This window comes from Crinia signifera, chromosome 2 (genome assembly GCF_055691185.1).
Source record: "Crinia signifera chromosome 2, ASM5569118v1, whole genome shotgun sequence".
In the NCBI taxonomy this organism is placed as follows: domain Eukaryota; kingdom Metazoa; phylum Chordata; class Amphibia; order Anura; family Myobatrachidae; genus Crinia; species Crinia signifera.
In genome coordinates this window covers 366,607,150-366,620,465 of record NC_139218.1, presented here as the reverse complement: position 1 = coordinate 366,620,465, position 13,316 = coordinate 366,607,150, and the positions used below count along the sequence as shown (strand labels likewise).

Below are 13,316 nucleotides of genomic sequence, written 5' to 3'. Positions count from 1 at the left end.
AAGGACAAGTACAGCTGTGTGTCATCTGCATAGCAGTGGTATACAAGGCAATGGCGCCTAATTATTTCACGCAGTGGCAGCATATACACTGCAAAAAGCATGGGGGGTAATGTAGAACCTTGTGGGACACCGCATGGCAGTGGCACGGATGAAGATGAGTATACTCCAGATTAAACTCTCTGTGACCTGCCAGCGAGAAATAATATGAACTAGCTTAGTACTGTGCCATCCAGTCCAGAGATATTTTTCTGGCGCTCAATCAGAAGCCCATGGTCCACCGTATCAAATGCTGCAGAGAGATCCAGAAGGATTAAGATTGAATAGTCCCCTCTGTCTCTTACCATCAGAAGATCGTTTAGCACATATACCAGGGCTGTGTCAGTGCTATGTCTTCTCCTGAATCCTGATTGGAATGGATTCCAGTTGATTTGCAACCACTTTTTCAATGACTTTTCCTAGAAAAGGAAGGTTTGATACCGGTAGGTAGGTGGTCATGCAGTCTGGATCTAAATTAGTTTTTTAATAGGGGATCTAACCCATTGCTTCCTTTAGAGGTTGAGAAAAAATTCCTGTCTGCAACGAGCACTGAACAAGTTTTGCAAAGACAGGGCCAATTATATCCATGCACCTTATTAGGAGCTTGGTTGGGGCAAGGTCCAGATCACAGGTAGTGGGACACAAAATCTGGACAATTTCAGCAATGTCCTTTACATCCATTGGCTCAAAGCTGGTCCTTGAGGATAGGTGGCTTACAATGTCAGGCTTGGTAGTTTGGCACTCATCTGACGGAACTGTGGAGATTCCAGCCCTGATGGTGGATATTTTATCTGAAAAGAATTTTGCAAACTCATTACATCTTGCCAGGGAGAGTGTTTCATCAGGCTGCAGGCATGCTGGCTTGCAAAGCATTTCCACTGTGGGTAAAAGTTGAGCAGGCCTATTGGTTGCTGGCATGATCTCAGTTGACAGGAATTCTGACTTCTTACGGGTTATTGACGATTGATGTTCCTCAATATGCTTTTAGTTTTATCTTGTCCTCCAAAAGGTTAGTCTTCCTCCATTGTCCTTCAATTCTACGCCCCCTTTTCTTGAGCTCCTCAAGACTGCTGTTAAACCAGGGAGCTTGACGATGTGGATTGATACGTTGTACATGCGCTGGGGCTATAATATCAATTGCAGCCGTTATATCCCTTTTATTGTTACGGACTAGGGAACAGAGATCTTCACAAGCTCTAAAGGTGCCCACACACTAGAAAGATCTGCGATCATAAGATGTGCGCATAAATTAGCCTTCAAATCTTTTGCCTGTCCTGGACAAAAGATTTCAGGGAAACGCACATCTTTATCAAAGATCTTTCTTAAGATCCCGTGTGCGTTCCTATGGATCTTTTGTTAAATCTTCTGATCTTTCATGCAGCACATAAGATCAGAAGATTTAACAAAAGATCCACGGGAGCGCGCATTGGACTGAAATTGGACGATTTTCGATCGATTATCGGTAAACATCGGACGATATATCGGCCGATTTATCGGAAATCGGCCAATCGGCCAAAAAAATCGTTCTAGTGTGTGGGCACCTTTAGTATTGCAGAGAGATCCAGATTTGCTGCAATAAAACTTAGCAAAGCATGACGGAACGTGCACTTTGCCATGCCAGTGTAGAGTCAAATTAATGTATTAAGCCTTAAAAAGAGATAAACGCCAGGGTGATAAAAGTTGAGCCAATCAGCTCCTAACTGATAAAAAATGAGCTGATTGGCTGGATGTTTATCACCCTCGAGTTTATCTCTTTTTAAGGCTTAATACATCTGCCCCTATGACCTTTGGTTTATATGGAAGGCACTTTGCTGCTCTTGAAAAGCTGACAGCCAATGCTGAAATCCCAGATAATACTCTTGCAATTTCAAACATAATGGCAGAAGCCAAAGAGGTGCCTGGGATGTGAATGCTATGGAGTTATTCCTGCAATTTACCTAAGAACAACAGTGATTATTGCATCATACTCTAATACTGTGTATTTAGATGTTGTGAATCATTATCTAGAAGAGGTGGATCAATCTACCTATGAACTTCCAGCACTGTAGGTTATTATGTATAATAATATTGTGATCATTCCTGTAGTATATACAATGTAATTTATAGCATTTGTGTCACGTAATTGGCTTTACCTAAATTGCGTTGATCAATAAGAGGACTATATTTTCAATGTGATGTTCCGGAAAGGTATGGTATATAATCCCTGATCACTGCAGGATATAAAATAATAATTGGCTTTGTTCCCCACATTCGACCTGTCTCCAAATCATGTTACATGCATCTAAAAATATATCTCACACAAGACACTACTAAATCTCTTATCCATGCACTCATTATATCCCGCATTGATTATTGCAATAGTCTCCTAATTGGTCTTCCCAAGAACAGACTCTCACCACTGCAATCCATTCTAAATGCTGCTGCTAGGCTGATCTTCCTAGCAAGACGCTCATCGTCTGCTGATCCGCTCTGCCAGTCCCTCCATTGGTTACCTGTGTTTTACCGTATTCAATATAAAACACTTCTGCTAGCATATAAAACTATTACCCATACTGCACCAGCATATATCTCTTTACTTATCACAAAATATCTCCCATCTCGACCACTCCGCTCTGCACAAGATCTGCGTCTCTCTTCTGCACGGATCACTAGCTCCCATTCACTATTATGCCCCTTTCAGACCGCACAAATTAAACGGTATATTGCCGTTTCTTTACCATTTCAAAACGGTAATATGTGTCTGAAAGGTCCAGAGTGAATTTACCGTTTTAAAATAACCGGTATTTTAAAACGGTAAAAAAGCAGGGTCCTACACGTTTCAGACCCTTTTTTTTTGGGCGGTCTGAACGGGTCTGAAACGGTACCCAGGCAGCAGTGAGCACTATTGGTCCCCAGTGCCTACATATTTAATGAGCCGGCCGCTAATTACATACGCACATATGTAATTAGCCAATAATTACATATGCACATATGTAATTAGTCGCTAATTCCCCCAATGTGTTTAAGAAAACCCCCATGCGCCGGTACCTCGTGCCTTACGATCCCGGCTGTCGGCTCCTGCTACTTATAAAAAAAAGTGACTTTCGGAAAATGGCTGCCCCATAGGAAAGACCTTATGGGAAACCGTCTTTGGTATGGGGGCAGCCATTTTGAAAGTCACTTTTTTTATAAGCAGCAGGAGTCTGCACAGTCATGAGGTACCGGCTGCACGGGGGGCTTTCTTAAACACATTGGAGGGGGGGGGGTTAAAATTTTTGTTGGGGGGGGGTGTTAAAACTGTAACACGCTGCCACACATGTGTTACATGGGGGTGGGGGGATTGTTTGCTGAAGACAGCACTGGCTTTGTTTCTGTATTTGGAATGTTTCCAAAAATGGGTCTGCCAGTGTCAAATAACGGCACTTAAACAGTAATGTCCCGTTTAAGAGATGCGGTGTGAAAGGGGTTTTACCTCGTCAGACCCGTTTCTAGAAACGTTTCAAAATACCTGGTCAAAACCAGTTTTGCGGTCTGAAAGCAGCATTACAGGACTTTCATCGGGCTGCTCCCACCCTATGGAATGCACTTCCACGCACAATAAGACTCTCCACTAGCCTCCAAACTTTCAAGCGTTCCCTGAAAAGTCACCTCTTCAGGCAAGCCTATCATATTTAAGTTTCATACGCATAACCCTCTGAGGCACTTATGTATTATATAGCTTCCCTTCTGGACTTGTAACTGGGTGGGACTGCTATGCTATTACTGGTGCCTGTCCTTGTGTTTCCCTCCTATATCCCTATAGATTGTAAGCTTGCAGCAGGGCCCTCTAACCTCCAAGCCTGTCTGTTGTTACCCAGTTTGTTTATCACTGTCTACAATTGTAAAGCGCAACGGAATCTGCTGCGCTATATAAGAGACTGTTAATAAATAAATAATTGCCACCCATGTATTAAAAGAGCACTGCAATGTTACTTTTCCATTCCCTGTGATAGGATGGGCATCTTCTGCCTCTGTATGTTGGACCACTGATGTCTGTAAGTTACCATCACTCAGAGCGGGTTAACAATGGGGCGGATGGGACTACAGCTCCAGGCATCTGCATGACAATAAGACCATAACCATGATGGCATAATGATGATCAACTGGCATAAATCATAATATTACAATTGTATTTCTAATTTCCTCACAAATTGTTGCAATATTTCTGCATTTACATATTTAGGGTGACATTGGGGCTAATAGTGTAGGGGTCTGCACTCCCACGTGGCACTGTCCACACCCACACAGCACTAGACACACCCACATAACACTGGCCACACCCACACATCATTGGTCCACCTCCTCGATGTCTTAATATAGGCCAGCTCCAGGCCCATGTGACCCTTAATCCATCCCTGCCATCTCTGATCACTGCACCTGGTGCTGCTTGGCCAAACCAGACATTTGCCTAATACACATCTATATCCCCAGTTGTAGGAATCTACAGATGTTTTTTTGGGGGGGAGCGCACCCCAAAAAACCTTGCCCAGTAGGGAGCGCTCGCTAAAACCCCACCACTGAAGGGGTTAATGTGCGGTACCTAGGGTGGCCAATCCCGGGATCGGGATCGGCGGGATCCCGGGATTTGGCCCCCAAAACGCCGGGATTTCAATCCCGGGATTGGAATTTCCAATCCCGGGATTTCGGGATTAAACTGCGCATGCGCAGTTTAATGCCGGGCAGCGTCTGAGCACTCAGACGCTGCCCGGCTTCCCCATACCCCGCAGTGCGCAGCGTGACGAGGTCACGCTGCGAGGTCACGCTGCGCAGGGCACACGGCACAGCCGCACATCCACGACTGCCCGCCCGCCCAGCGCTCCCGGCCACCCGCCCGCCCACCCAGCGCTGACGGCCACCCGCCCGCCCACCCAGCGCTGACGGCTGGCCACCCACCCAGCACTCACGGCCGGCCGGCCACCCGCCCGCCCACCCAGCGCTCACGGGCACCCAGCGCTCCCTACCAACCACCCACCCAGCGGTCCCTGACAACCACCCACCCCCCCCCCCACCCACCCAGCGGTCCCTGACAACCACCCACCCCCCCCCACCCACCCAGCGGTCCCTGACAACCACCCGCCCACCCACCCAGCGGTCCCTGACACCCGCCCACCCACCCAGCGCTCGGGCGGCCAGGGTGTTTTTTATTATTAGGGAAGCCAATCCCGGGAATCCCGGGATTGAGCATTTTTCAATCCCGAATCCCGGGATTGAAAAAATGCCCCGGGATTGGCATCCCTAGCGGTACCATCTTTCTGAAGCTGTCACTGGGAAGATAGAGCTGGGTGTGGTTTAGGAACCCACTTCCCAGGTGAAGATAATTATATTCTGGGGGCAAAGGGGATAATAACCCGGTCCCTGCTGGGCCCCTCCAGAGAGCCGGGTAATTAGCACCCAGTGCCCACTCTCCTGTACTAGGGCATCTTTACAATGAGCTGTCACTATGACAGACGGACACACCCAGACAGTCACTGAACAGAGATGTAGCAGAGCCTCAGCAGCTTGCCAGTGCTGGAATTAACGTTTACAGTGACAGCATCCATCCCTGTCTGCCGCCATCTAATAGGAACAAATAGATAGATATTTGACTAAACATATGAGATACTCCCAATCATTGGGTGTACAATATGCTAGTCCAGTTAGACTCCATCAGTGCCTGGTGTCTTTTTTTGCTAAAGGCCCCCATCCACTAGTCAGATTTGTCCTGTTTTCTCCAGATTCAGATGTATCTGACAGACTGATTGGAAGGTCAAATATGAACTCCCTCTGATCAGATGTGCGACTGAGTCTCAGATCCATCTGTCAAAAGAAATCTTTGGTGCTGCACCAAAGATCCATCTGAACTGAAGCTGTCAGAGGGTTTATAAAACTGCTGAGCAGATGTATCGGAAGTAATAAAGTGAAAATTTAGCCCAGGGTCAGATCAGATATCTGGGAGAGTTTAAAGGCCCCCATACAGATGGAGACGGGCTCATTCAGGCAGGGGCTGGCAGAAGATTCGCCAGCCGCCGGAAGGGGATGCACGCGCACGAGATGCACGCGCATCCCCTTCAACCAGAGCCCCCCCCCCCCGGGTCCCCGCCGCCTCGTCCCCATCCCCCACCTCCCCGCTCCACCCCCTAACCCTGCCCATCTCCCTGAAGTGGAGATGGGCAGGGTGCCCATTCCCGACGCACGGGAAACTGGGACACGCGTGCGTGTGGGATGCTCGCCCTTCCCAGCCAGATGTAGCGTCCGCTCGGCAGTGGGGTTGGTCTGGCGAGTGTCGGCGCTGGATTAGCGGCACTACATTTGTACATTAGGCCGACTTGTCTGAAAGACAAGTCAGACCTACAGATGTAGCACTGCTCATCCAGCAGCACATCGCTGACACATCATCTTGCTGAATGGTCTACATTGCTCAGATCGCGCGGCAACATCTCCACGTGTGTAGGCCCCTTAAGCCTTGAAGTGTTCAAGTGGAAAAAGATAAAGTACTAACCAATTGGCACCTAGCTTATTATTCAAACACAACCTGTAAAATGTCAGTTTGTGACACCCCAATATTTTTGCGGATGGGAAAAATTGGAAAACATTAATTACCCCCCTTAATCTGACTGTGGCTCATTCTGTAATCTTGCTATATAATGAATACTCCCAGCAGCTGTAACAGATGTGACCAGAGCTAACCTGCCTCCTACTCAGGGTTTCCAGTGTCTCCATTCCCTAGGGTTTCCTCTCCTATCCAGCTCACCTACTCCGCACTAGCGGTGTTATGTGTCATGTGTGTTCCTCTAGAAGATCTTCACATCTGCCGCCGTCTCCTGCACAGCAGGAGTGTCATCTCCTAGCTGTGTCTGACATCACCAAACATCTGGTCGGACTGGTTTTCTCTCTCCGGCGGTGCCTGATTATTGTAATAAACATGCAGCATTGAGAGGCAGGTTCCCGCTGTGCTCGGTCGCTTGATTTCTCCTGATATTTTGTTTCAGCAAACTTAAGAGTTCGAAGCGGGACGGGAAATGGCTGCACGCGCTGTCTGGAGAGTGGTTCGAAGAGATCCAGAAAAAGAAATTTAAGGATGACACAGACGTAAGGACCCTGGTGAGGCCACCTCTGACCCATCTCGGGAAGAAAACCCCTAAAGGCGGTGAGTCAGAAATACATAAAGAAAGTGAAGGGGGGGGGGGGGGGGGGGGTGTTCTGTAAACAATGAGGAAAAAGACAGAAACACTTTCACTGACAGACAAAATACCTGTGTAATGATTGACACAGCTACTGAAGGGTTCTCTTATCTCACCATAAGGGAAGTGACTGTGGGCTTGACCTCTAGTAATCCCCAGGCTAAATACTGAAGCAGTGCTATTTGGCTAATCTCTCTTTTCATGTTGGAAACGGCAAAAGATTCGAGAATGGGCGTACATGTGTGTATCCAGCATAGGATCGGGCCAGGACTGGGTGTTCTCTGCTGCGTTAGATCTTACCTGCCGTGCCTTTCTACACCGTGTATATTGGAAAGTGTGATGATAGTGATACCTACAGTATAAATTCTGGGTGTTTTTGGTTACGGGAATGTTGGCCATAGAAGAACCTTGCCACCATGGACTATGTTTTTTTATACAGGTGGCAGATAGCAATAAGGTAGACAACTCGTCCTTCAGGCTATATTAGGGCACACTCACCAAATAGAGAATGTGGGTTCTTGCTTAGCCTACAATATAATGCACAACACAGAATTCAATGTAAGACATCAATAGAAACAGGTCACATCGCTTCTGCAGCTTGCAGATTAACATGGGATGCTGGAGCTCTCCTGTGCGGGCATAGGGGTCGATCCTATTAGTGTGCCGTTTAAGCGCTGAAAAAAGGAACCCGAATTAAGCCGATCTCGCATCTTTGCTGGACCGAATTCGCTTAAAATTGCCCGCACCCCTATGGAGGTTCAGTCCGCCGTAAAGTGCGCCCAGTGCTGTGATGATTTGCACCTTATAGGATCGACCCCATAAAGTGTGTTCTGGGTTCTAAGCAAAAATGAATCTCATGTACGTTGCTGCAACAAAGTTACTTTATATATTATAATATGTGAGTATGTGTGTGTGTTTGTGTGTGTGTGTTATTATGTCCTCATCGTTACCTTGCTGTAACTGCATTGTTCAACCTGTGCAATTAGCCCGGCAACAGGCAATAATTATTTTATGCATTGATTAGCACTGGGACAAATCATTAAAAAAAATGTATTGTTATGTATTTATTAAATGATTTGTTTTCATTGTGGACATGGAAAAAAAAGATTTCCCCTTAATAGACAATCATCTGTAAATGATATTTGTAAACATCCTAAAATGCATAAATGACAATACACACTTCAAGTGTTAACCGAATAATCCAATAATGCCCATCTCTGCTTTATGCTTTCCTGGTCTTGATGGGTTGTTTTTTATAGACACCGTAGATAGTTTAGGATGCTGTATTGCCTAACGAGACAATAGTAGTCTGTAAGTAGATAGTTTAGGGCATTGTACTGCTTCAGCCACAGTACAGTAGACTGTAAGTAGGACGGAGTAGTGCCTCAGGGACAGTACAGTAGGCTGTAAGTAGGACGGAGTAGTGCCTCAGACACAGTACAGTAGGCTGTAAGTAGGACGGAGTAGTGCCTCAGGGACAGTACAGTAGGCTGTAAGTAGGACAGAGTAGTGCCTTAGGGACAGTACAGTAGGCTGTAAGTAGGACAGAGTAGTGCCTCAGGGACAGTACAGTAGGCTGTAAGTAGGACAGAGTAGTGCCTCAGGGACAGTACAGTAGGCTGTAAGTAGGACAGTGTAGTGCTTCAGGGACAGTACAGTAGGCTGTAAGTAGGACAGAGTAGTGCCTCAGACACAGTACAGTAGACTGTAAGTAGGACAGAGTAGTGCCTCAGACACAGTACAGTAGACTGTGAGTAGGACAGAGTAGTGCCTCAGACACAGTACAGTAGGCTGTACATAGGACAGAGTAGTGCCTCAGGGACAGTACAGTAGGCTGTAAGTAGGATGGAGTAGTGCCTCAGACACAGTACAGTAGGCTGTGAGTAGGACAGAGTAGTACCTAAGGGACAGTACAGTAGGCTGTAAGTAGGACGGAGTAGTGCCTCAGGGACAGTACAGTAGGCTGTAAGTAGGACAGAGTAGTGCCTCAGGGACAGTACAGTAGGCTGTAAGTAGGATGGAGTACTGCCTCAGACACAGTACAGTAGGCTGTGAGTAGGACAGAGTAGTACCTAAGGGACAGTACAGTAGGCTGTAAGTAGGACGGAGTAGTGCCTCAGACACAGTACAGTAGGCTGTAAGTAGGATGGAGTAGTGCCTCAGACACAGTACAGTAGGCTGTGAGTAGGACAGAGTAGTACCTAAGGGACAGTACAGTAGGCTGTAAGTAGGACGGAGTAGTGCCTCAGGGACAGTACAGTAGGCTGTAAGTAGGACAGAGTAGTGCCTCAGGGACAGTACAGTAGGCTGTAAGTAGGACAGAGTAGTGCCTCAGGGACAGTACAGTAGACTGTAAGTAGGACAGAGTAGTGCCTCAGACACAGTACAGTAGGCTGTAAGTAGGACAGAGTAGTGCCTCAGACACAGTACAGTAGGCTGTAAGTAGGACAGAGTAGTGCCTCAGACACAGTACAGTAGGCTGTAAGTAGGACAGAGTAGTACCTAAGGGACAGTACAGTAGGCTGTAAGTAGGACGGAGTAGTGCCTCAGGGACAGTACAGTAGGCTGTAAGTAGGACAGAGTAGTGCCTCAGGGACAGTACAGTAGGCTGTAAGTAGGACAGAGTAGTGCCTCAGGGACAGTACAGTAGACTGTAAGTAGGACAGAGTAGTGCCTCAGACACAGTACAGTAGGCTGTAAGTAGGACAGAGTAGTGCCTCAGACACAGTACAGTAGGCTGTAAGTAGGACAGAGTAGTGCCTCAGACACAGTACAGTAGGCTGTAAGTAGGACAGAGTAGTGCCTCAGACACAGTACAGTAGGCTGTATGTAGGATGGAGTAGTTCTGTAGATATGCTAAACAAGTGGTTAAAGTCTACAGTCTGAATTCCTTTCCCTGGGGCACGCACACACTGTGTAGGCCTAAAATAGCATAGCAATGTTTATCGTGTGTATCTCTGTGATAGCTATTTCGTTTTCTCATGTTGATTTATAGACAAAAATGTTATCAAAATGTGTAAACATCATATATATATAATTTGTTTTTAAATACAGCCAAGGGATGTGAGGAGTAAGTCAATTAGGACAACAAGAATAACATGCTATATGTCTTTATTTGTTTTACTCTATGGCCCTTATTCAGATCTGATCGCAGTACAAATTTGTTCTTAAAATGGGCAAAACCATGTGCACTGCAGGTGGGGCAGATGTAACATGTATAGAGAGAGAGTCATATTTGTGTGAGTTATTTTGTTTCTGTGCAGGCTAAATACTGGCATTAGTTTTACACTGCAATTTAGATTTCAGTTACAATACACCAATCTCTCTGCGTCTCTCTTCTGCACGGATCACCACCTCCCATTTACTATTACAGGACTTTCATCGGGCTGCTCCCACCCTATGGAATGCCCTTCCACGCACAATAAGACTCTCTGCTAGCCTCCAAACGTTCAAGTATTCCCTGAAAACTCACCTCTTCAGGCCTCCTCTATCATATTAAAGTTACACACGCCTTCCCCTGAGGCACTTATGTATTATATAGCTTCCTTTCTGGACTTGTAACTTGGTGGGACTGCTATGCTATTACTGGTGCCTGTCCTTGTGTTTTTCTCCTACTGTATGTCCCTATAGAATGTAAGCTTGCAGCAGGGCCCTCTTACCTCATAAAAAAATAGAATTTGACGGTAGATAAGAACCACTTGGCCCATCTAGTCTGCCCCTTTTTTAAACATGTTACCTCAAACCATATTTGATCCTTATTTCTTTGTAAGGCTATCAATATGCCTAACCCAAGCATGTTTAAATTGTTCTACTGTACCACCTCTGATGGGAGGCCATTCCACTTATCCACTACTCTTTCTGTGAAGTAATTCTTCCTCACATTTCCCCTGAATCTTCCTCCCTCTAGTGTCAGTGCATGTCCTCGTGTTCTGCTGCTCCTCTTGCTGTGAAGAATGTCTCCCACCTGTACCTTGTTAAAGCCCTTGATATATTTGAAAGTTTCTATCATGTCCCCCCTTTCCCTTCTCTGCTCTAAAGTATACATATTAGGATCTTTTAGTCTTTCCTGGTACGTTTTGTGATGTAGGCCATGCACCAGTTTAGTTGCTTATGGTGTTTATATCCTTCCGGAGATATGGCCTCCAGAACTGAACACAGTACTCTAGATGAGGTCGTACCAATGACCAATACAGTGGCATTATTGGTATGACCTCATCTAGAGTACTGTGTTCAGTACTCCAGCACCTCCATGTCTGTCTGTTGTTACACAGTTTGTTTTTTCTCTGTCTACAATTGTAAAGCGCAACAGAATCTGCTGCGTTTTATAAGAACCTGCAACGGCATCTGCTGCGCTACGTATATAAGAAACTGTAAATAAATAAATTATCTTCAACGTAGGTAGAGAACTGTAGGGGCTTCTTCACTGTAGCTTCTAACCGGCCCCCCAGCAGCTGTGGGACAAACCCTTATGGTGGCATTTGCATTTCATATATAGTTTCACTGGCATTTTTATTTAAAAGGATAATTTACAATATTCCTATATTGCTCCCTTTTGAAAGGCGTTGGTGGTATCCCAAGATCTTTGTATTCCAACCAGAAATAGGCTCTCAAATACTGGTGAGGATTTTTGGGGAGCTGGTTCAACACAGGCAGTTCATCCAATAGGGTCCACAGTGTCCAAGAAGTGTTCCCTGACGGGATGCGGTCATCTATTAGAATGAACTTAGGTCTACAGTCATTAGGTCGACCCCACTAGGTCGACTGGCAGAAAGGTCGACCTGACTTAAGGTCGACATGGGCCAAGGTCGACATGACTTAAGGTCGAATTTGCATAAAGGTCGACATGAGGAAGGTCGACTGGTCATAAGGTCGACATGGGTTTTTCACTGTTTTTTGAGCCGACAGGCGGTATTTCATGCCCTACCATCCACTAGGGCGTGGTGGGAGAATAAAATAGTGTGCCGAGCACAGCGAGGCACCGTGCCCGAAGCATTGCGAGCGAAGCGAGGGTCCAATTCTCATTGCCAACTGTGTCCATGTCGACTGTGTCGACATTCGGATAAAAAAAACAGTGAAAAACCCCATGTCGACCTTATGACCAGTCAACCTTCCTCATGTCGACCTTTATGCAAATTCGACCTTAAGTCATGTCGACCTTGGCCCATGTCGACCTTAAGTCAGGTCGACCTTCCTGCCAGTCGACCTAGTGGGGTCGACCTAATGACTGTAGACCTAAGTTCATTCTGACAGATGTCCCGATTCCTCTCTGACAACTTTCTATCATTCGATGGTTGTCGACCATCGAATGATTTCTCCCCACCTGCGAATGGATGATTATGTAAATCATCCATCCAGGCTTGAGACCAGTCACGTGGGGGATCGCACATGCAAGGGCGGTGGCACTGCAGGCGGCGTCTGGTGGACTCGCAAGGCTGTGAGTTTCGCAGCCTTGTGAGTCATCCAGAATAAGGTCCAGTGTGTGAGAACATACATCCGTCTCTAGATATATCTCCAGATCAATAGATATATCTACTAGCTGGGTACACACCTAAAGATTTATTTGTCCCATCTGTCTGGTGGGAACAGAAATCTGATACTACTGTATATGGGAGCAGATGACAATCAACCTGGAAAAGAGACAATGGTCATTCAGACAAATCGGTTAAAGCCATTTGCATATGGGGCAAATGGTTGATTGTCATGTGCTCCCATTAGGGTGGCCAATCCCGGGATCGGCGGGATCCCGGGATTTGGCCCCTAAAACACCGGGATTTCAACTGCCGCAGCCTCGTTCCGCCCACGCTGACCTCCCGCCGCCTGCCTCCATGAGACCGCCCGCCCACCTGCCTCCATGAAACCGCCCACCCAGCCGCCTCCATGAGACTGCTTGCCCGCCCGCCCGCCTGCATTCCGCTCTTCCCGGACCATCACCCGACGCCACCCGCCCAGGCTCCATCCTCCCGGCTCCATCGCCCACCTGTCCGGCCACACCGCACCTGTAAGTAAATATGCGGGTGGCCTGGCGGGTTTTTGTATTTGCATGTTTTTATATTAGGGAAGCCAATCCCGGGATTCCCGGGATTGGGCATTTTTCAATCCGGA

General features: G+C 46.8%; 1 protein-coding gene across 1 annotated transcript in view; it reads left to right on the top strand.

Annotated features, from left to right (window-relative positions):
- Positions 1 to 13,316, top strand: part of EXPH5 (exophilin 5) — a 105,337-nt gene that overhangs the window by 59,834 nt on the left and 32,187 nt on the right. Inside the window, exon 2 of the mRNA XM_083169986.1 lies at positions 7,023 to 7,180. Within this exon, the coding sequence (XP_083026112.1) occupies positions 7,023 to 7,180 (158 nt within the window). The remainder of the gene's footprint in view (positions 1 to 7,022; positions 7,181 to 13,316) is intronic.